The sequence below is a fragment of the Ambystoma mexicanum genome, chromosome 10, assembly GCF_040938575.1.
Source record: "Ambystoma mexicanum isolate Mex_15411 chromosome 10, UKY_AmexF1_1, whole genome shotgun sequence".
Taxonomy (NCBI): domain Eukaryota; kingdom Metazoa; phylum Chordata; class Amphibia; order Caudata; family Ambystomatidae; genus Ambystoma; species Ambystoma mexicanum.
Window position 1 is genome coordinate 300,021,524 of NC_090932.1, and position 24,889 is coordinate 300,046,412.

Genomic DNA, 24,889 nt, shown 5'->3' on the forward strand with positions numbered 1-24,889 from the left:
ATCTATCCTCAGCATTTGATCTCATAGATCATGATCTCTTGGCCGAGAGGCCGAGTACAGTTGGTAGATGTACTACACTTGCAGTACAGTTGTTTAAATCCTTCCTGGGCTCAAGGATGGCTGCAGTGGCAAAGGGGTAACTTCTCCTCCGTTAAATCCTTGATAACTTGTGGAGTTCCGCAAGGTTCATGCCTGTCCCTGCTGCTTTTTAATATTTTCTCTAAATTATTGTGTGATATGCTTCAAAAACTGGGTGTCCGGTTCACCAACTGTGCCGATGACACCCAGTTGGTATTTCAACTGTCAAGTATTTATGGAAAAGATGCGCAAAGAGTTGGGTGTTTAGCACCATCCAAAAATGGTTGGCGACAAACTCTCTCGCACTTAACGAGGCAAAGACTGAACTCTTGATACTCTTCACCCTGCAGAAGATAATAAAATTGAACGATCAATGTAGAACATTTTAAATTAATAACTGCTACATTGAAGTTGTGGGTCACTTTTAAACCCTGGGAATCATTATGGATTCACATCTCTTTTTTTAACAGACGTATCGTATTTAAAATCCACATGTGCATTCTACACAAATTTGATATGGCAAATTAGACCTTACATAACTGAGCAATACCTAGCTCTGGTTGTTGGAGCCATAATCAACTCAAAACTTGACTATTGTAATAGCCTTCCGATGGATAAATCAAAGAGTAAAATCTTAAAATTGCAAACCATACAAAATGGAGTGGTCAGGGCAGTCTTTGGACTGAGACAGTGTGAAAAAATATCAGCAGCCAGGCAAAAACTTAATTGGCTGCCAGTCTTTCAAAGAAAAGTGCACCACTATAGTCCTCAAATGCCTAGCCGGCTCTGCACCTAACAATCTTGTTAAAGAAATATTGAAGGCACCTATCAGAAGAGACCTCAGCTCAAACAGCAAGCACAATCTATATCAACCATGACAAAATATGAAAAGAGTAGGTGGCACAAACTTTGGGCTCCAATGATCTGGTACGCCACACCTCCCCTAGTAAAAAAACAGTGTGTCCCTTGATGTCTTCAAGAAACAACTTAAGACACATCTGTTTGATAAGGGAGAATAATAAAATCCTGTGAACCTGCCTCATGTCCCATTCTACTGATGCAGCACTAATTTACATGTTTCAGGTGTTCTTGCCTTTGTGAGCGCTCTGAGGACTTTGGGAGATTTTGCGCTGTACAAGAACTATAATCGATAGATGGGGTGTCTTCTGCAAAGCCCCTGGTCCCTCTTCTAAGTCAGAAGTTAATTACTCGCCTGTTTGCCCAGTCTTCCTAAGGAACTCTGACTTTTGCTATTTAAGAACCCATCCTGACACTGCCTGATGGACACTAGATCCTAGTGACTCCCCTTCTGCCACTGAGAACACTCGTGCTCCAAGAATAAGGGAAATACTTTTAAGGGATTGGGACTTTTGCCTAGAAAAGAAAATAAGTGTTTAAATGTTACCTACTTACTTGTAAAGAGTTGGTTGGTAACTGTAACTCTTAAGAGTGAACAGTTAAAAAAGTTCTTGCTTACTTTGGATGTGTGATGCACTATTCTTAAAAGTATGGTCAACATCTTTTCTTCTTTAGAAACCGTTTTGCCATTCTAATAGAAAGTAGATGTAAAGGTATATTACTCTCCTGTGATTAGGTTGTGCCTCTTGTTAGGGAGAATTCTCAGAAATATGCGAATTCCCTCCATATTAGAGACCCCCAGCAACTTTGCTGGATTTTGAGGACTGGATTGTTTAAACCTGGAGAGAGAGACCCTTTTTCCCCATTCTCTCCATGTATTTTAATGTGATTTCTGAACGTTGTTTCTTTTGGTTATGGAGCCTGACCAACTCCATAGGCATCATCTTTTACATTGTGTCACACAGCACCTTCAGTGCAGTGGCACAGGGAGGTCTTTCAGATTCCCCAAAGGTTTAAAAACCTTCTCTGGGATAAAGTGTTTCCAAGAGCAGTAAAGGGAAATTGACTTTACTTACATTTGTAACTTTCTAGACCCAGCACACACTATTTTACAATAAGGGTGCTGGAGGGGTTACCTAGTATCCTCTTGTCTAGCTTCTCATGTAAAATGTTTGTTACCGTTTTCTCACTGAATAGTTGGTGGCAGTGGTTTCATTTTAACTACCATGCAGCTGCAGTAAATCTCCCAACTGTGCCATAGTTTTTGAAAAAATCGTGCTGGTCTTCTTTTTCCACCATTGGTAGAAAGGTCCTTCTTGAGATTTACTCTGCGCGCCAAACCAGGTTTGCCAATGGTCCCATTGTTTGCTTTGCCTTTGGCGGATTCACAAGTGAAGCCTGCCTCTGGCTCCAGGGTGTCTGGGGTGGGCAGAAAGTGAGGGAGGTGCCCGAAACTCCCTGTAGTTGGTCTCTGTAGTGATTGGCCGGCTGACTGTCCGGCAAGGACAGCCACCCTGCTGGGTGACTGACAGCTAGGCTGGAATGAATGGGAGTGAACAGAATAAAAAGTGAGGCTTTTGGCTTGGAAGGCAGAGTCGACCACAGGACGAAGGAACCGAAGAAGAACTTGAAGAGGACGCCTGCTGCAACTCCTGGACCGTTGGTTCGCCTGGTGAAGCCCTGCTGCTGGAAACCGAATAGCCAGGGAGAGGCACACCAGATCGTGTGCATTGCTTTTAAGTTGGCCAAGAATTCCAGGAAGATCCTCCAGACTCCCAGGAAGCAGGACTGACTAAACCTGAGCCCCCACAACAGAGTGTGGGACCCCAGAAGCAAGGAAATTCCATCTTGACAGCCGGAAACCACGGTGTTGCTATTTGCGGTAGTCGCAAGGAGCTGAAACACAGAGGTGCCACTTGTTGGAAAGATTGCCGGTTGCGAGCGGTGACCGTCCCATTGCAGTGCAGGAGTCCCCAGAAGTCGTCGTCCTCGTCCACACGACTGAGGCCCAGGAGCAGATAGATCTGCAGAGCTGCACAGGAACAGAAGTCATCTGCTGCACTTTTTCTCCAATACAAAGTTACTGTAAAGTCTGAGAGAACTTACCTCTTATTGTAGAGTTGCTTGCATCTTCTACTACTCAGAAGTCTAATCAGCTTGTGGCCCTACATTTGATTCTTCTTTTCTTCAAAGACTTCTGAAACATTGTGCAAATACTTTTCTACTTACCTATCAAAGGTGCTTCATCCTATGTAAGACTTTTGCCCATTGACTTTGGCCTAGCCTGTTATACTGAATGACTCTGCTGTGGGGATCCAAAAGTATTTGCCTGCTTTAGAATATTTGTGGTCTCTTGTATGTTCTAATAACCTTTTCTTTTTACCAACTTCTAACATTATTCTAAATGCAAACAGTAAGATATTAATGTACCCAGCACCCTAGCTATTGAAGTCACCCGAGGTTGTGTATGTGGGCCATCCCAAAAGGGTCTTCACTGATTTTTTTAATGTTAAGAGTTTGTGTTGTGAAGTGTATTTGAGTGGTACTTTTATATTGCTCCCTTCTGAAGAAGGCTTACTCTAACTGACTGATAAATGAATAATTGTTTATTCAAGAAACCTTCTGTGGAAGTGTTTATTTGAATACTTGTCGCTGTGAATCTCTGTGTAACTCCCCTACAGCTCACATTGACCCCCATTTGAGATAAGCCTGGCTGCTCAACATGCATGACTTTACTTAGGGTTTACTCTGCATGTGCTATGTAACCCACAGTCTGTGGTTCTAACTGTCCGTTATAAGTCTTATATCAGTCACTTGGATAGTTGGGAAAGATCTAACCTGGACTCCTTGTGAGATTAAAAAGGTATATGGGTTTTACTTACCTTGAGTTAGCTGTGTGCCATCCCAAAAATAAGTTACAAGAGTTACTGCTTATCTCAATCTGTGTTTCACTCATCTCAAAAGCACTGAATATTGCATCCATAGGTTTTACCGATCTAGTATAACTGTGTGTTATCACAAAAGTAGTTATAGATTTTTACTGTACCTAGAATAAGTGTTCCACTATTCACCAAAAGTTTATTGTCCAGTTGACTGATTATGTGATTTGTACTGAGAGTCACTGTACAACTGGTAGGGTCTACTGCCTTTGCACTACTGAATGTAATTGTGAAAGTAACCATCGTTTTTTACTCCCCAAGAATAGGTGTGACCTATACTAAATGTGTATGAAAAGGTTTTGACTTCCCTTGAACTACTGTTAGGTGGTCCAAATAAGTTTTATACTTTGGTCTGTGTACCTTCAAGTATAGTGTTGTATTTTTATAAATTGTGATTTCGTATAATGTATTAGTAATTATTCACCCGTAGATTTATCTGGGCCTACCTGTATTTAAATAAATCATTTATTTTTACATACATAGTGTTTGTGTTTCTTTGGACCATTTGTATTGCAATTTCATTTGTACTGATTCTACAGCCCTCTCTCCCGCCTGAGATAAGCCTGGCTGCTCTGTCTACACTACCATGTACTCGGGTGGTATAGCCTTAAACTAAGAGTGGAGTCTTGTACTGCCTCAGTTGAATGGTTTTGATGAAGTTGTGTAGAACTTCAGAAAAAATATCCTAACACCCGCCTTCTCAACTCCATTAAGAAGCGTATTGCATCTTCTTTACTTACACCCTCCCTTATCCGGACAGTAAACCCGTGCGTTAAGAAAATGTTTCGACCTGCTCGCTCTGTTCCCCCTCTGTATTCGGGGGACACACCATTCCGGATTCCCTGGTGGTCGCCACTACCAAAAAGCGTGCAGGCGGTCCCCTGTCTTCGGCTGAGGCTCCTCCCGACAGACTGCAAAACACACTATGCTTAGGCATGAGGATAATGGTATACAGTCTTTTCAGTGAAAGATGTTTCATTGAAAACTTCATCGAAAAAAATCTTTCATTTAAACATTTACTTATTTAAAATATATGTATATATGTTTTGGTGGGTAAAGGGTTACATTTGGAAAACAGGGTTTTAGGGGGATCCCAATAAAAAAAAATATATATATTGGGGAATGTTTGGGGTGTTTTAAAGGGCAGAAAACATTTTTTTAAAAAATAGGGAAAATTCGAATTACTCATTTTCTATAAAAAATGTCACTAATCTATATTAGGTGAAAAATGTTTCTATGAAACATTTTTCAATTAAATATCTTTCACTGAAACATTTTTCAGTGAAAAGACATGGAAGCGAGGAGAACGCCTTCTGGGGCTTATAGTACCTGCATCGCCTATAACACTACCTTGCTTACCAGCTTCAGTGATGTCCAGTGGGGGCTGGTACAGGACAGACTACAGTGTTCGTGAAGCAGCTAAATTACAACTGCTCGCTATTGTGCAAGAGGGACGACAAGTCACTCAGAATATCTTAAACACCCTAGACACTGCTGAGACGGCTGGCAGAGTGCTAGCGAAAGGGATTCTTTTGAAGCGCCACGCTTGGCTGAGTAACTCTGGTTTCAAACCCGAGGCCCAGGTCTCACTTATCAATAAGCCCATTGACGAGCCTGCTCTTTTTGGTAAGGTGGTGGATGACACCCTTGAAACGGCAAAAAAGGAGCACAAGACCCTAAAATCGATCAACCTGATTTCCAGCAGGCAGTATGTGCAGTGCAGGGTATTTAATACCCACAGCTCCTTTCGGGGGGGGGGGGCAATTCTTCTCTCAACCAACACAGGGCTCCTATGGTAAATGAGGTTCGGCGAAGGAGCGTCCAAAGCATTTCAAACCTCAACAGCAGGGGTTTCGGTGTGGCAATGGAAGGGGTAGGAATCAGCAACCAAAGGCTCCCCTGCCACCAAATGATTCTCCGATCCGATTTCCCTCCCATGCATCTTCTGTAGGTCGGATAACCTACTTCAACCACGCATAGGGCATGGGAGGGTGATTACTTCAGACAAGTGGGTGCTCAAGACAGTGGGTGAGGGATATTCCATTGAGTTACTTCAAACATCTCGGTGCCACCCTCCAAAGAACAGGAGAATGCCTCCAGACCATCTCCTTATCCTTCAGGTTGAAGTGGAGGCCCTGCTGCAGAAGGGAGTAAAAGCACTCATCCCAGATCAGGTAAACAAGGGTTTCTATTCAATTTACTTCCTTGTACCCAAAAAGGGTCTGACCATGCTCCCTGTTTTAGATCTGAACCCTGCAAACCAATATGTCAAGCCCCAAAAATTCAGGATGACCACTCTGCAGGAGGTAATTCTACTGCTGAAGCACAGAGATTACATGGTCACCTTGGATATGAAAGATGCATATTTTCATATTTCAGTGTTGCCAGCGCACAGGAAGTACCTAAGGTTCAAGATCGAGAACACTCATTGTTAGGCAAGATTGTATGCATTAACCTGTGGGAGACTACCAGCCTTTTCCTCTTGGCAATAGTTAACCCAACCTTTGGTATAAGTCTGTACTACACAAGTTGGTAGAGTGACTGAACAGCCAAGCTTATCTCAAGAGGGGTCAATGTGAGCTGTAGGATTGTAACATAGAGTTCACAATGACCGGTATTAAAATAGGTACTTGCACTCAAGGTTTCTTGATTAAACAATGATTTTGTTAATTTAACAGTCAGTTGAATAAGCCTTCATTAGAAGGGAACAAAACAGGTAACACTTCAGAACACACTCTCATTTTCAATAGATCAGTAGATGCCCTTTTGGGATGGCACACAGACACTTCCTACACCCTCAGGTGACTTTAGTAACTAGGACACTGTGGACATTAATATATTACTGGCACATTTATAGCAATGCTGAGTTTGCTGTCAAAATGAAAAGGTTAGAGGAGAAAATAATGGTTAACCAGTTTCTCAAACTGGTTAGTTCTTTTGAACCCCCACCCCCCCAATGCAATGTAGATTAACCCTTTCCCAGCTATACAAGTGAAGAATGTATGAAATTTTTAAGGGACCGATCAAAACACAAAGTCAGAGGTTAGAGTCTATCAGGGAGCCAGGACAGTCAATGTCACTTGAGCAAAGTCTAGGGGAGCTGAAGTTCTTCTTGAAAGTAAGTAAAACGTCTCGCACAATGTTATATAGTTTTTTTTGCAAAAGAAATCACTGTTGGGCCACAAGCTGGGAGGCTTGTGAAAGGCAGAGCTGCAAGCAACTCTACAAAAGGCAGTAAGGCAGGACTCAATTGAGAACAAGCAAACTACACTGCAAGAGGTAAGTACCCCTTAGTTCACAGTACCTTAGGTCTTCTGTTCCTGTTGTAGCCTGGCAGATCCTGTTGTTTTTGGGCCTCAGTCGTGGGGACAAGTGGGAGGACGTCTGGGGACTCCAGCACTACGATTCGAAGGTCGGCGACAGCAATGTGCAAAATTCAGATCAGTGGCACTTTGCGGTTTCTGCTTCTCATGGCGCCACTGCGGTTCTTGGACACCGTTTGGACTTTCCTTGCTTCTGGGTTCCAGCACTCTGTTGAGGTGGCTCAGGCTTGGTCAGCCCTGCTTCTAGGGAGTCCAGAGGATCTTCCTGGAGCTCGGGTCTGGCTCCACTTGATTCTGGTGTTCCTCTCTCTCTGGCAATCGGTTTCTGCAGCAGCAATGGAAGTACAGCCAGCTCCGAGAGGATTTCCAGATGAGTTTGTCCTGGTGTTGATTGGTACCACTAACCCAAGGGGAGAAGTCTACCATTCATTCGCAACCTAGCTGTCGCTCACACAGCAAGGTGGCTGTCCTCCAAGGACAGACAGACAGCCAGCCAGCCCATCACCTCTGGGTGCATTCATGGAACCCAGGAGACTAAGCACAAGGAGTTTCGGGAACCTCCCTCGCTTCCTGCCCTGCCAGACACACTGGAGCCATAGGCGGGCTTCAGCAGTGAACCCTGACAAAAACAAAACAAAGGGATCAAACCTGGTTTGGCACACAGAGTAAATCTCAAGGACCTTTACAACAAGAAATGGTGAAAAAAGACGACTGGGGGGTGGGGGGGCGGCATTTTGACAAAATGGGCTCCCATGTGTGCAATACTGCAGCTGAGTATTCAGCCTGCAGTAAAAACGTACAATGGTAGGAAAAAGTAAACCACTGCTACCAGCCATTAATTGTAGAAATGGTAACATAAAAATGTTACATGAGAAAGCAGTTAAAAGGGATACTAAGTAACCCCTCCAGCACTCAATTTAAGATAGTGTGCTGGGTCTACAAAGTTACAAAAGGTAAGTAAAGTCAAATTCACTATGTTTCTCTTGGAAACAGTAGTTTATCCAAGAGAAGGTATTTAAACCTAAATATAAAAGACTTGCCGGTGCCGCTGCACTGAAGGTGCTGTGTGTCACAATGTAAAAAGATGATGCCTATGGAGTTTGTCAGAATTCAAAACCAAAAGAAAGTGTTCAAACCGGGGAAAAAGGTCTCTCTCTCCAGGGTAAAAATGAAGTCCTAAAAGAGCTGGGGGTCTCTAAGGTTGCAGGGAATTAGCACATTTCTGAGAATACTCTTACGTCCCGTCCCCTTTCCTCCATACTGTATGGTCGTCCATTCCAAGGGACGGGAGACGGAACCTTTTTCACCAGAAAAACCTTCTTCCCCTTTAAATTTAGAGGTGTGTGGGGGTGCGGCCCACCTCAGTCCCCTTTTCCGCATCGACCGGAACGGGCCGAATTCACCAGTGCTCCTGGGTTTGGCTTCGGCCATGTAATTCCACGCGCAGATACTTCTTCTCTGTCTTCTTTTGTCTTTATATCATTCCGGTACTTGGTCCTCAGGCGTCACTCTCCTCCCTGGCGCATGTCGACTTCTACAGGGTTCAGCAGGTGTCCATCCTGCAACGGGCTCTTTCCAACTTCAGACCCTCAAACCCTCCGCCTACGTTGCCTTGGCCCAGACCACGGTTGGCAATCTTGTTCAGCGTGTGACTCGCTGTCCTTGAAAGCGCTGAAGAACAGAGTAGCCAGGTGGAGGAAGCTCTTCCAGAAGGTGCCTCGAGAGGATCTTAAGACCTTAGTGAAGCATCGATCCAAGCCCAAGGTAGAGCCGATATTCTCCATCGTACCCTGCAAGGGAGACTCCTTCCCAGGGACTCTCCCGCACGGGAGGGACCGGTCAGGTCCTTCTACCAACGCTCGCACTGAGGCTACTGCAGCTACTGGCCTCCGGGCCGAGGGATCCTCGGATCCTCCCAGTGACAGTGTTGAGGGACTGGAAGGTTCTTTTACTGGGTTTTCACCCGAGGGGCTCCGCCCTTGTACTGGCACCATGACCGAGGGGCTACGCCCTATTATCGGCAATACGTCTGAAGGGGTGCCTAAATGCAGCTCTACCGACGCCCGGGTTGAGGGTGTATCACCTACCAGGCCTAGGCCTGAGGAGCACGGTAGGCCTCGTGATCCACACACAAGAGTCCTGGAAGAGGCTGGGCCCAGCGGGCCGAGCAACACGTGGCAGGTGGCCCGACAAAATGGCCACTGCGCCAGAAAGAGGCACCCGTCCGACGCCATTCCAGGAATTTGGCGAAGAGAGTGTCAAGGTGGGACTGGCTTCAACCAGGTACGTGGCCTGCAGCCTACCCTTCTTACACACAGGGCAATTTCCCTTTGCTTCCATATGGACAGGGTATGCAGCGGCCTCAGCAGCATCCCCCCAGCACCCCCCCGCTTCCCTGTCAGCACCCCCTGCCACTGCTTCAGTCGGTGAGGTTTTCTTTGAGAGGTTCCTCAGCCTCATGAAGTCCCAGCGCATGGGCGTTATCCTCAGACGCCATCAGGGAAGTAATTCCCGCCATACTAGCGGCACCACAGATGCCTCCAGGCCCCGGTGCAGCCGTCTCCTCCGGCTCCAGAGCCAACTCTGCAACCTCCACTGCCTCCTCAGCCTCTGGCTGCAGGCCCTGTACTCCAGCCCCCGGTGCCATCTACTCCTCCTCCATAAGAGCCTCCAGATCCGCAGGATACGGACGAGGAGGAGGATCCAGACACGCCATCCTCAACCAGGGCCTTCCACAAATGTCTTGCGGGACAGGGGGAGTACCTGGGCCTACCCCAACCTGAGATCGAGCAGGTGGCAGAGGGGATTCTGGCTGAAGTCCTCACACCACGCCCCTCTGACAAATCGGGGATTCCTATGCAGACCAATGTAGTCTCCCTGGTCAAGAAGGGCTGGCTCAAACCACACTGAGAGCAGCCGGTCAATCGACACCTGGACGCCAAGTACAGGCAGGTGGAGGGGGGATACACTCTTGCTCTCGCCCATCCTCAGCCACACTCCTCGGTGATCGCTGCGGCATCACTATACTCCAAGCCCCAGTCAGCCTCTTCCTCGGCGGCGCTGCTAGGCAAGGAGGAGAAGATCTTGGAGGCGTATGACAAGAAACTCTATTCCAACGCCTCTCTATATCTACGTCAGGCCAACGCTGATGCCATGCTGACAGCCGCCAACCAAAGATTATGGCAGGAAAATTGCGGACTTCCTCCCGGAACTCCCCACCCAGAGACAATCACGTTTTAAGGTGGGGCTACGTGAGGCCAAGCTAGTCACGCATGACCTCATGGAATCCACAGTGGCCCATATTGACACCTCGGGCCATGCCATCTGTATTGCCACGGACATGAGGAGGACAGCCTGGCTCTGGGCAGCAAAATGCAACGCAGATGTCCAGGATCGTATACTAGATCTTCCATTTGAGGGGGGGTGGGACCTTTTCCACTCATCTACGGACGAAGAGCTGGACAAAAAGAGAAACCGCTCACAAACTGCTAAGTCTTTATCCATCCTTAAAAAGACCACCCCCAAATCGTACACTCAATTCTGCAGTGCTCAGAAATATGTCGTACATACGGAGGGTTCCGTGGCTTCCAGGAACGCAGATCCAGGCAGTCCGACTGCTCGCCGTCTCAGAACTGGCGCAAGCAACAAAGGGGAGGCGGGGGGATAAGAGTAAGGGCTTTTTCTAGTCCCCCCTCCTCAGCGACAGCCTCAGAGGGAAAGAAGGCATGACATGCCCCTTCTGGTCCACGTGTCTCCGGTGGGGGGGGCAGGCTTGCTCTCATGCACATTTCTGGCACCATAATTTCGCGGACCCCTGAATCCTCTCTGTAGTATCTATGGGGCTCTGCCTTCTATCCCAGCCTCTTATTCCTCCTCCACTCCCCTCCCCCACCCCTCCCACAGGTTGGGACGGCAACTCTTTTGGCAGAGATCCGGTCGCTTGTAGAGAGCCAGCCAGTGGAGGTAGTCCCAGCCTCCCAGCAAGGCTTTGGCTTTTACACCAGGGTTTTCGCCATTCAGAAGAACCAGGTGGGCCTGAGTTTTGCTGGACCTTTCCACCCTCAACTTCTCCTTACCCCTGCAAAAATTCAAGATGGTTACGCCAGCTTTTATAGAGGAGACATTGGACAGGGGAGACTGGATGTGCTTCCTGGATCTGAAGGACGCGTACCTACACGTCCCAATTTGGCAGCTCCATCCTTCTTTCCTACGGTTCAGGATCATGGGCTACCATTTTCAATGCAAGGGCCTTCCTTTTGGCCTCAACTCGGGCCCCCAGTGTCTTTACCATACTTATGAATGCAGTGGCGGCCCTCCTCAGAGCGCAGTGCCTCCACATCTACCCATACCTCGATGACTGGCTCGTCGGGGCTACATCTCCGGAAGCGGTTCACCACTCTTCCCATGCCCTTATGAACACACTGCACAATCTGGGCTTCTCTCTCAATCTCAAGAAGTCACAGCTGCAGCAGACTCAGACGCTGACATTCTTGGGCCTCATCTGGGATACGTGCTCCGAGAAGGTATTTCTGTCAGAGGACAACATCTCGGCCATCAAGAGGGCCACCACCCACTTCCTCAGCAGAGAAGTGACCTCGGCATGGTGGTACCAACATCTCCTGGGTCTTCTAGCAGCGGTCTTATTAGCCGTTCCGCACACAAGACTAAGGATGAGGAGGATTCAGCTGCACTTCGCGGCCTCATGGCACCAGGAGCGGGGCTCTCAATCCAAGATGATCAACGGTCCTCCATCTCTCCACCCGCACGTGACTTCCGGCCGCCGTCTCCGCAGGCCACCATCACCACGGATTCCTCGCTCGAGGGCTGGGGAGCCACCCTGGACGATCTCTCGCCCCACTGCACCTTGACTCTACAGGAGCAGGAATACCACATCAATTGGCTAGAGCTGAATGCCATCTGGCTGGCTCTCAGGGCATTCCTACCACTTCTCAGGGACAAGGTTGCCCTCATCCAGACGGACAACTCGACCAGCATGTACTAAGTCAACAAGCTGGGAGGCACCAGATCCCCTCCTCTGTGCAGACTGGCGATCAGCATGTGGGAAGGGGCCCTGGAAAACGACATTTACCTCACAGCAGTCCACCTCCTGGCGAAATCCAACCTGGAAGCGGACAGGCTCAGCAGACTGGGAGCGGACAATTGCGAGTGGCAGCTAAACGACCTAGTTATTCAGGAGATTTTCAACAGGTGGGGTCACCCCCAGGTGGATCGCTTTGCCACCTGGCACAACAAGAAGTGCCCCCAGTTCGCATCCTGGCAAGGTCAGGGCCCCGGCTCTCTGGGCGATGCATTTCACCTCCAGTGGACCGGCATGAGAGCCTACGCCTTTCCGCCTACTCCCCTGATTCACAGGGTAATTTGCAAAATCAAGGAGTCTCGCCAACTTCTAATCCTTCTAATGGCTCCATGGTGGCCTGCCAGGCCATGGTTTTCGGAGCTGCTCAGTCTCTCGGAAGAGCCCCCGATTCACCTCCCGACAGCCCCAGCACATCTTCTGGATCAGCAGGGGGGCAGAGTCATCCACTCTGCGCCAGGGAAACTAGGCCTCACAGCGTGGTACCTTAGCAGGTAACGCTGTGCCACCTTAGCCTCTCACCGGGCAATCTGGAGATCATACAGGGGACCAGGAGCAAGGCTACCAGGGCCCAGTACAAAAGCAAATGGATCAGATTCTACCACTGGGCAGACTCCAAGGGAATTGACACCCTGACGTGCAGCTTCGACAAGATGCTCTTTTTCGACACACCTCGCTCATTCAGGCGTACAGGTGGACATCTGCCGCACATACCTCGTAGCCATTGGGGCTTACAGGAACTGGGAGGAGGGTATTTTCTCCACCTCCAACCCTATCGTCAAACATCTGACAGGACTCGCAACGCTCTACCCGCCTGTCAAGAGACTGCACCTGGTGTGGGACCTTAACATAGTTTTGGGCGCCCTGGCGCACAATCGGTTCGAGCCAATGGTGTCCGTGGACATCAGGCTGGGTACCATCAAGACGGCCTTACTAGTCGGCCTTACCTCGGCTCGTAGAGTCAGCGAAATCCAGGCGATGGTCGCCTCTGAGCCAAATACCACCTTTCACAAGGACAAGGTAGTCATGCGGACACATCCGGTATTTCTGCCAAAGGTTCCGTCTGCTTTCTGATTGAACGAGGAAATAGTCCTTCCTACGTTTTTCCCCGACCCAAGGACGAAGCACAGAGAGTGCTGCACTACCTGGATGCCAGGCGTACCCTGAAATTCTACTTGGACAAGACCAATGGCTTCTGCAAATCGGACACCCTGTTTGTCACTTTCGGGGGCTCAAGACCAGGCTATTGGGCCTCTAAGGCTTCCATATCCCGCTGGATGGTCTCTGCCATCAAAGAATCGTATGAGGGCCAGCACAAGCTGCTCCCGGCCAACATGCATGCCCATGCAGTCAGGGCCAAGGCAACGGCCATCACATTCCAGTGCCATGTCCCCTGGCAAGTCATAAGGAGGGCGGCCACTTGGGCCTCTCCCTCGAGCTTTCTGCAAGCATTACTGTTTGGATGCCGGCTCTAGATCTGATGCGTCTTTCGGACAGGCGGTTCTCAGGAACCTATTTGCCTAAGGAGGGTCTCCTCTTCACCCTGGGGCTACAATCAGTTGTAATCGCCGATACAGTATGGAGGAAAGGGGACTGGACATAAGAGTAATTATAAGTTACTCACCATAGTGACTAACGTACTCTTAGTCCATAGTCACCTTTCCTCCATACGTCCCACCAACTCCCCTCCCCTAATAATACTGGTGTCATTAGGCAATGTTAAATCTATTGTCGACGCGTAAATGGGTACTGAGGTGTGGCGCCGGAGGGCGGAGTCGGGGCAGCGCATGCTCCTTGGGCCGCACCCCTGCGCACCTCAAAATTTAAAGAAGGTTTTTCTAGTGAAAGGGGTTCCGTCTCCCGTCTCTTGTAAGGGACGCCCATACAGTATGGAGGAAAGGGGACTATGGACTAAGAGTACGTTAGTCACTACGGTGAGTAACTTATAATTTCTCCCCAACACTCATTATCAATTCAAAGTACTTCCCTTCGGTATTGCCTGTGCCCTGAGGGTTTTTACCAAGGTTCTGGCAGTGGCGCTGCTCACCTGCACCGACCATCCCATCTGGTGTACCCTTATCTAGATGACTGGCACATAACAGGAGACACACATCAGGCGTGTCTAGAGAACACCCAAAAGAGTGTAGACCAACACTTTGTGGCTCTATATCAATGAAAAGAAATTCATTCTCATCCTGAGTTAAGCGAAACCATTCTGGGAGCCCTAATTCGGACAGAAGACTGACTTTTCTTTCTCTCCAATGAGAGGATCCAAAACATGTTCTAGATCCCTTAATATGTGGCAGATCATCAGATGACCATACAGCGAGCAATGCAACTTTTAGAAATGGTTGCATCCTGCATTATCCTGCGCATCTTCTCAGGTGTCCTATGCAAGAGTGTCAAGGAAGCAGTCAGTGGGACGATCTAGTGGCTGTCTCAAAAGCCCTTGTTCTATCACTGCAGTGGTGGACAAAGGACAACCTTCTGAAGAGGAAATCATTCACGACCCCCACAGTAGAGGACACACTCGCCACAGACACATCCCTGTCAGGGTGGGGAGCTCATCTTCTCCGCCAGACAGTGTACGGCATGTGGTCTCAATCTGTAGCGAACAAACACATCAACCTGTTATAGCTTTTAGCAGCGTTCAAAGCCCTGAAAACCTTTCAACAACTACTATAAGGGAAGACCGTTCTAGTCCTGACAGCACCACGGTCATGTTTTACATAAACAGGAAGGTACTCACTCTCCAGGGATGTCCAAACTGTCCCTCATGTTGTTCCTGTCACAACTCATTCCAGGGGAACACAATCTTCTTGCAGACGTGCTCAGCAGAGAATTTCAGCTACCCGTAGAACACAAGTGGCATTTACACTGACACATTTTGCTCAACATTTTTGCAGAATGGGGGCATCCCGACATCAACCTCTTTGCAACACTGCAGAACGCATAATGCCCAGATTACGCCTCCAGGTATCCCTGGTATACCCAAAAGCTGTCCAAGGGGGAACGGTCACTGGATGGTTAGCAAAATTTGCTTACGCGCCCCCTAGCTCCTCGCCTCAACAGGATAATTCACAAGATGCACCAGAAACAAGTGAAACTAATCCTTATGGCACCAATGTGGGATTGCCTTCCAGTGAACGTGCCTTTCCCCTACAAACATGCTGTCCCAGTATCAGGGGACAACACTTCACCCATGCCCTCAAGCTCTGAACTTAGCAGCCTGGTTCGTGAAGTGATCAAGTTTGGCCATCCCCAACTGCCTCAGATGTATGGACGTTTTTAAGGAGGCATGTAAACCAAACACCAGACACTGGTATTTCAGTAAATGGAGACGTTTTGTCATTTTGTTGTGGTACTCTTACCATCAACCCAATTGATTGTTCACCCACACACATAGTCCTTTACCTTACTGACCTCTTAGACTCAGGACTAGTTTTTAACTCTGAAAGTCCACCTTGCTGCCCTTTTTGCTTACACCTTCTCTCAAAGCAAGGTTTCCTGGTGAAAAGTCCCTGTAATCAAAGCTTTCATGGAAGGGGTGAAAAGACTTCATCCACCTATTTCTAATCCAACTCCCAGAATGGGACTTGAAGCTTGCCCTTACTAAACATGCAGGCCCTCCTTTTCAGTCAATGAACAAAGCTAGTCTTAAGCCTCTCACCTATAAGACTGCTGTTCTTGTGGCTAATACTTCCATTAGGAGAGTTAGTGAGCTGCAGGCGCTCTCAGTTCAAGACCCATGTGTTACTATTCATAAACACAATGTGATTTTGCGCACACCTCCATGCTTTGCACCCAAATTCATCTCGAAGTTCAGTGTAAACAAGTCCATTGAACATTTATCTCTTTCAGAATCCCACTAACTCGGCTGAAAAAAGCCTCCATACACTAGATGTTAGGAGAGCAGTGAAGTATTACCTGAATAAGACAAAACCACTTTGAAAAAGAGATACATTTGTCTGCATTGCCACTGGTAGGGAAGGGGATCCTGTCTCTAAGTCTGAAATCTCTAAATGTATCATTAAATGTATCCAGATGTTGTTCTCTCTCAAAGAGAGCCATACCTTTTACGCCTAGACCACATTCTACTCGAGGCACAAGAGCTACTATAGCTTTAATTGCAAATATTCACCTAGATTATTTTTGCAATGCAGCTACCTGGAGTTTTGTTCACACCTTTACACAACATTATTGCTTGGATGCACATTTGAAGACTGATTCTCGGGTGGGCCAGGTGGTGTTACGACATCTTTGCTACTGTTCCTTTACACATCCCACCACCATCTCCTGGCAATGCTTTCGAATGGATTGTGTTCTCCCATAGCCTCAGTTCTGTTTTTTCCACAAACATGCTTGCTTCGTAAAACTCTGCGTGCCTCGTGATTACTGTTAAATTACCATATTATGTCTTCTACCTACAAGTCTATAACAAAGAAATACCGCCCATCCAGTAGCGATCCTGGCTACCTGTCCACACACCCCACTCCGGAGAGTTTGGTGGTTCAGGCGGCTATGGCCACATCGAGCATGCGGCGAGCCCTACCATTCCTCCTGATGGGGACGATAAGCGCATGGATGGGCACGCAAGGGATTTTCTGCTGGGAGTATGGCATTGAAATCGGCCAACTCCTGCTGTGCCTTAGCGAAGTTTTCGCAAACACTGTTGGAATTGCATCTCTTTAGCAGCTGAGCATATTCCTGAAGGGGAAGAAAGTGATGGCTTTCTGGCTATTGTGAGGAATAGCAAGGCTGCCATGTGTGAATCCCTTTAATCTGGGTTGGACACTGCAAATAGGGTCAGCAGGTCCATGGTTTGCTTGGTTGCAGAAGTCCGGGTTTGCACCAGATGTGCAGGCCCTTTGATGGGTCCCATCTGTTTGGCAGCAAGGCTGAAGAGAGCCTTGAAGTTGCAGACCTCCAAAGCAGATGCCAAATCTTTGGGCACAGCTGTTCGACAACCTCAGCCTTTTCGTCCTAGGGGACAGCAATGGAGGGGTGGTTCCTTTCGCTAATACTCCTCATTTCGAAGGGCGAGAGGGATGGCCAGTCAAAGGACCAACGTAAGTTTCCTCTTGGTGGACGTAGTAGAGGTGTCAAAGCCGCTCAAGCAGCAGCCTCTTTGCCGTCAGGCGCTGCCGCAGCCGCTTCACAACTGCTCTGAGGCCTTGTCTCATTGTTCACTGGTAGGGGTCAAGCTGTCTCAACATCTAGAAGAGTGGCGAACCATTAATTCAGATATGTGGGCTCTGGAAACAATAGCCCACGGCGGATCTATGTGATCACTGCAACCACACATAATTGCGACGGCCGAAAATGCCGACTTTTTTTATTTTTTAATTTAACCCCCTTTACACCACATAGATATGCAGGGGGAGACCCCCCACAGCCTCTCCATATTACTATAATATCCCATACCCCCCCACATATATATGTGGTGTAAAGGGGGTGTTTTTAAAAATAAAAGTCTGGGATTTCTGCTGTCGCAATTGTGAGGGTGACATTTTGGGCCATTTCTGCCCATGGCTACTGCCTTACTTTTCTACGACGGCCTCACGACAATCCACCAGGGAAGCACTGTTTGAGGGTTCTGGATCCGCTCCTTGTGCAGGAGATTTTGACCCTGCTAGAGAAAGGCGCTATAGAACCAGTGCCTGTGGCAGAGGGGGGAATATGGGTTGGTATTCCCCGTATTTTTTGATTCCCAAGAAGAACGGAGGACTGAGACACATCTTGGATTTAAGAAACTTGAACAAGTTCCTCAGGAAGGACCAGTTCAAGATGTTCACTCTTTCTCAGATCCTTCAGGCCCTCCAACTTCTGGATTGGTTGGTGTCATTGGACCTTCAGGATGCTTATTTTCATTTGCCGATCCATCTCAAGCACAGGAAATACCGGAGGTTCGCAGTTGGCGGCTCGCACGATCAGTTTCGGGTCCTGCCATTCAGGTTGACCTCCGCCCCAAGGGTCTTCACCAAGCTCATGTTGGTGGTGGCAGCCCATCTCAGGAGAGGGGGGATTCCCATCTACCCCTACCTGGAGGATTGGCTAATCAGGGTGCGTTCTCCAAACAAGCCTTGGATCATCTCAGCTTGGGCTTCTCCCTCAATTTTCAAGTCATATATGACACCTTCCCAACAGCTCCAGTACATCGGGGCTGTGTTGGCGATGTCCTTGGCGATGTGCTCGCCACCCAAGGTGAGGGCTGAACACATTCTCCAGATGGTCACCAAATTCCAGCATGCCCAGAGACTTCCGGCTTTTGAATTCTTAAGGTTGCTCGGTCTCATGGCAAAGTGCATTTTTCTGGTGCCAGTGGCCCCGGCTGAGAATGCGATCCCTTCAGTCGGCTCTCCGGACTTAATGGTCCCAGTTCTCCAGCAAGATGTCAGATCTCCTTCATGTACCGGTCAAGGTCTCCCAGGATCTTCTGTGGTGAGCCAGTGAGGAAAATCTCATCAAGGGGGGAGCCTTTTTGGCAACCATGGCCAGATATAACGGTAGTGACGGACACTTCCCTCACGGGGTGAGGAGCTCATACCAACGATCTCACCACCAGCGGTCGTTGGTCTCAATCGGAGTGCAAACTACACATCAATCTTTTGGAGCTGAGAGCAATCAGGCTAGCACTGAAGGCTTTCCTGCCGTCTGTACGGGGAAATAATGTCCTGATAATGACAGACAAGACAGTGGCCATTCATTACCTCAACAAGAGAGGAGGTGTAGGATCACTACCTCTGTGCAGGGAGGCAATGCAGCTCTGGTTCTGGGCAATTCAAGAAGGAATCTCCCTAGCGGCGGTTCATCTGGCCGGAGAGGAGAACATGGCGGCGGGCACTCTGAGCGGGCAGAGAGCAGTCTCCCATGAGTGGGAAATAGCTCAGGAAGTCCGTAAAGAGATCTTGGTACTTTGGGGAACCCCGCAGGTGGACCTGTTTGCAAATGTTGCCAACCGGAAGTATGAAAGGTACTGCTCGAGGGAATTTCCTCTGAGACGAGCTCTAGGAGACGTGTTCATTGTGGATTGGTTATTCCTGCTTCTGTATTCATTTCCTCAGATCCCAGTCATTCCTCAAGTTCTCAGGAGGTTACGACAGTTCGGGACCCACATGATCCTCATTGCTCCAGATTGTGGGAGGAGAGCTTGGTACCCCGACCTTCTAGACATGTCCATCTGTCCTCCAATACGTCTTCCTCAAAACGAGGATTTTCTCTCACGAGAGGAAGGTTGGGTTCTCCATCCAGAGGTCAAGACTCTCAACCTTCACGCATGGTTTCTGAAAGTTTGAGATATAAGGATTGGGACCTCCCGGATGATGTGATGGAGGTGTTGCTTTCGGCCAGGCGGCCAGCAGCAAAGTCCCTGTACCGTTGCCGTTGGCATAAGTTTTGGGACTTGTGCAGAGGAAAGGATGTTGATCCTTTTCAGTGCTCAATTCCGGAGGTTCTCTCCTCCTTACTTTCTTTGGCCCACAGGGTTCTTCAGGTGGGAAACATTAAAGGTTACCTGGTAGCGCTTTCTATCTTTAAGCGCTCGTCCCAGGAATGCTCCTATTTTAAGATTCCACTGATCACTCAGTTTCTGAAAAGGCTCCCAAATGTGTTTCCGCTTTTCAGGTGCCGGTCTGGGACCTTAATTTGGTCTTAAAGTTTCTGATGGGTGCTCCGTTTGATCCATTGCACTTTTGTCCGTTGAGATGGTTGACATTTAAGATACTTTTCTTGGTTGCAGTTACCTCTGCTCGAAGAGTGAGCAAGTTGCAGGCACTTTCTTCTAAGCCACCCTTTACTTTGTTCCACAAGGACAGGGTTGTATTGAGAGTACGTCCGTCCTTCCTACCTAAGGTAGTGTCAGAATTTCATTTTAAGTCAGAAGGTGGTGCTCCCCGCCTTCTATCCTCCTCATCCTAGTAAGGAAGAGGAGAGACTCCATAGGTTGGATCCTAGGAGAGCATTGCACTTTTATCTTCTAGAATGTCCAAAGTCAGAGTGGACGACCAGCTCTTTGTGGGGTATACTGGACTCCGATTAGGCCAAGCTGTTTCTAAGCAGACCTTGTCTAGGTGGATCATCCTCATTATTTCAGAATGCTACAGGTTGTCTGGCAAGCCCTCAGGAGGGATCCTGAGAGCTTGCGGGCTCTTTCCACCAGGGGCATGGCTACATCAACAGCCCTGCAGAGTGGTTTACCGGTAAAGAACATCTGTGATGCTGCAACGTGGTCTTCCATACACAAGTTTGTTAAGCATTATTCCCTGAATACTTTCCATGCTCACGATGTTGCCTTTGGTAAGGCAGTGCTTTACTCTGCCATTTAATTGGGTATGTCTGATTTCTTCTCCCTCCTCCACTCATGGATACTGTTTGGGGAGTCTGTCATAGATGAGGAATACATTGGAGGACACAATCCATTTGAAGAACAAGTTACTTACCAACTGGTAACGTTCTTTCGACTGGATGTTCCTTCAACGTATTCTTCTTCGCCCTCCCAGCCTTCCCCTCTAAAGAATGTCTCATGCCATTCCAACAAGGCTAAGTGCAGTCGATTCTGTATTATGGGCACGTGTGCCGCACGTTGTGAGGTGGGAGAAAACATGAACTGAGGCTACGGGCGCCGTGCGTGCTACTTATAACATCCGATGACGTCACCCTCAACGGAGGCCTTCGAGGGACATCGATCCGATGCCATCGACGTAGAGCGCCCTCTGCCGAAAAAAATTCCAAAGCAGCACAGCTGTGGACATTCCATGTCATAGATGAGGAATATGTTGGAGGAACATCCAGTCGAAATAACGTTACCAGTTGGTGAGTAACTTGTTCTTCTAGTTTATCCATCATGTGATTCTTAGCAGATTCACAAGCATCAGAAGACCTACATTACTCACCGTAATCATATTTCTGGTGCTTGCATCTGTGTGGATTCACATGCGCCCGCATTTTCTCCACTCTTACACGTCACAATAGGGATAGTGTTAGACATGCCCAGGTCGAAGTTCCTTTTCGGTCTTAAAAATTACGATTACCACTAGATGTCGTACTATATGCGCAGCATGTGAATCTAAGCAGATACAAGCACCAGAAATACGATTAGAGTGAGTAATGTATGTCATATGGTTTGCACTTTCGTGGTAAAAGCTGCTGCTTTCCCTGGCAAAGTGGTTTTTGTGAGCGCTGAGACTGTCTAGTCCGCATACACATCCTTACACCTGAATGTATGTTGCTGTGCAGATGTGGCCAGTGACTAGCCATCATTGGATAGTCACTGCCATTTTGAATGTTGCAAATATTTACCATTGGTGGACCTGGTCAAGCTTCCAGTCCAGATCTTGCATACAAGGACTCCTGCAGCCATTCGACAGTTTTCACTAGTTATTGAATCAAATGCTTGCCAACTTCTTCTAATGGCGAATGTGCATGTATGTTTTATGGTAAATGTGTGACAATATTTGACTAGAAGTTTTACTACCTTTACAAATGTGTATGTGCAACTTTTCTGTAGGGCGCTGAAATGTTTACTCCAGAAAAGTGACTCATTTTCTACCATCTTTCTAATCTACACTCCCTCTACCAAGGTACATGAGTAAATATTGACTGATAGTTTACTTTTCTTAAGCTACCTGGTGTCAGCCAGGAGACTCTGAGGCACAGTGGGATTGGAAGAGCAGTGATGTACCTTTACAAACATCCTAAGGAATCCAGACCCAACAAGGACGTGGCTGGGAAGCTTATCAGTAAGTGATATTTTACATTTGAGGACTGCAGGGAGGGTAATAGTATGAGTATTGTATGATCGCAGCATGTTTGCCAAATCACATTAGTGCACATTTCCATTCTATGTCCCTTTCTTCTCACTCCTCGCCACAATGCGTAACTCTCATGTTTGTCACCTGCCACCTCTACTATACCAGTTTTCCCTTCCAGGATTCACCATTGTCCACATATATTTGATCCATTTGTTGGTTTACTCATCATATTGTCTCTGCTTTGTACTATATACTCTTCATTTGCTTTTGTGGTCCTGAAACTCATCCGTATCACCCCTCTTTGGGCGTTCTCTCTGGGGCCAGCTCTTCAGTGTTTCCATATTTCTCATTCCTCTTAGTCACAGTCCTGAATTGCCATTTGCTTTGTTGGGTTGGTCTTCTGTATTTCTTCTCTTAACACACAGAGGAAAAAAAAGCTTCCATTCACCCTTTCTGCTCAATCTTCCCCTGCCTTCATGTTTAGGAAGCATCCAGCACACTACTTGGGTACGCATGTGTTGAGCAAACACTGCTACTGGTCGTTTTCTGAAGAAATTTTGGTTTTCAAAACATCCCTAGAAGGATAATTTCCTAAGTAGTAACAATCAGGATTATCTTGAAAATGTGCACGCTGCATCAACTACTAAAAAGGATACTGGATCAAAAGCAATAAAACAAATGCATCTATACACATTGGTTAAACCCATAAACAGTCTAACAAATATGAGCATTGTTAGGAAAGGCTTTCTTCTTTTTGTGTGCAACTTTTCCTCCATAGTTTCCTATGAAATACCATTAATTTTGCTTTGTTTTTTATCCCGTCCTGACTTAAAGCCTTCAGCTTCACTTCACTTTTGCTCACATGGTATGGGGAAACTGGTCAGTCCTGGGAAACATTGTTTCCTTTTTGAATTCTTGTATTTTAACCTATCACACAGCATCTTGCAATGCAGTGCAATGGGGATACTTTTGTAACACACTAGCTTTTTACAAATGGGATTTAGGCTTATCTTTATATGTGCTTTAAAACCAGCTGGGGCCAGATTAGCAAAATTTACCATTGGTGCAAAAAAGTGGTGCAGATTAATTTAGCACCAATTTTTCATTGTACATAATTGGGAATGGAGCAAACTGATTTAGACCAAATTTGTATTATCTAAAAATGTTTTCACATGGGCAAAAAAGAAACACTGTTATATTTACTATGGTTTATGAGTAACATGAAAAGAAATGTAGCAAATGTTTCTTGTTCTGCTATGCAGCAAACAGTAAAAAAACCAGTGTTTGTTTTTGTCCCAGTGCAAATGTTTTTAGATAAAACGTATTGCGACAAACTGCTTTCTCCAGTGTATATTATCAAAGCATTTGCTCACTTTTTAGAACTCGTGCAAATGTTTGATAATCTGGCTCCTGGTGGCAGCAGCGGGCATTTTTACAAGTTTTGAGTTATTTTTGATGTGCACATTTGCGTTTACTGCATATTGCTACTAAACAAGGCTAGTGCCCTAAAATGGCCATGCCATGGGGATTTCGCTTGTTCTTTGTCCATATTGTTGTGTGGCCTGCATCCTGCTTTCCCTGGTTTGGAAATCCCATACAAGGTGATGCACTTGCCCAGGAAAGTTGCTGCTTATGCATGCTAGTGAGCCTTTGTGTCTCTACTCCGTCCACATCCATAGTGCCAGAAAGTCTGCTTCTGCAGTGGATGTGAAACCAGTACTGGTCCTGACTCAACAACTACTGGCTATTTGAATGGTGCAGATCTTTTCCTTGGGTGGGCATGGATTTGCTTTCAGCTCCAGTTTTGGATAAGAGGACGAGTCCTGCAGCCATTCTTCAAATCTATGTTGGAACCAAGAATGCTTACAAAAAGAGCAGTCCGTTGACGACCCGAGAACGACTTCTGCAGTCAGCCAGCATCCCTCCATTGATTGGCCCAGTGAAACCATGCTCCTCTACCTGATCTCAGAAGACCCTCATCAGTGCTTCGACGGTTGGACTACTGGGACTAACTAGTCTCAACGCAAGAGCCTTAAGTGTCCCTGGACTGCCAGGTGGACTGACCAACTCCCTTTTGGGCTAGCTTGCTGTTCTGTAAGATTTTCATATTCATGATAAATCTTCCTGACCTGTGTCAATCCCAGAACTTGTTGCTTAGGCTTGATAATTATTTTACCTTGTCCCTAGGTGAGTGGGAATCTTATTCCCCCTCTCACCTAGTCTTTTACAATTGAAAGTTTACTTGAATGGCTGGTGGCAGTGGTTTTATCTTAGTGACTATTTAGTCTTATAACTAGCAGGCTGTTAAATCAGCCTCTGTAATGCACAGAAGGGCCACCATTCTCCAGCGTGGGGTCTGGCATGGATTCACATGCTCATGAATATTCCCCGTCGTCAGGCCGGGAATCCTCGGTAAAGAAAAAATCAGTATCAGTTTCGTTTCTGATCTGTCTTTCTAAGTAGTAACCAATCACTGGTATCTGGGTCATACTGCCCCCAGCCAATGACTGCCCTCTCCCTAAGCCCCGCCTCTGGCAGCCATCTTCAGATTTTTACTGCACGCTCAAGTGTTGGGAGTCCTCGTGTTTGGCTTTCGAGCTTTTGCTGCGTTTTTCGCGCTTTTTCAAAGAGAATTTCTCATTTTTCGGTCAAATAGAGCCTCAAGCTCCACCGTCTCTACATCCGATTAATGGATATCCGTGTCAGATTTTTTTCTACACCCCTCAAGGGTGAAAATTTCGTTGTTACGCTTCTTGGGGGATTCCAGAAGTTTTTGCGGCCTACCCGAACATGGCCCAGGAGAAAGGAAGCTCGATGCCCGGAAAGCTGTTATGGGTTTGCCCTGGA

The 24,889-nt window shown here is 47.3% G+C and overlaps 1 protein-coding gene across 2 annotated transcripts in view; it reads left to right on the forward strand.

The window, feature by feature from the left end:
- The window catches only part of IWS1 (interacts with SUPT6H, CTD assembly factor 1), a 522,634-nt gene that overhangs the window by 346,099 nt on the left and 151,646 nt on the right, over positions 1-24,889 (forward strand). For both annotated transcript variants that reach the window (XM_069617877.1, XM_069617876.1), the window contains exon 10: positions 21,913-22,030. In XM_069617877.1, coding sequence (XP_069473978.1) covers positions 21,913-22,030 — 118 coding nt within the window. The remainder of the gene's footprint in view (positions 1-21,912; positions 22,031-24,889) is intronic.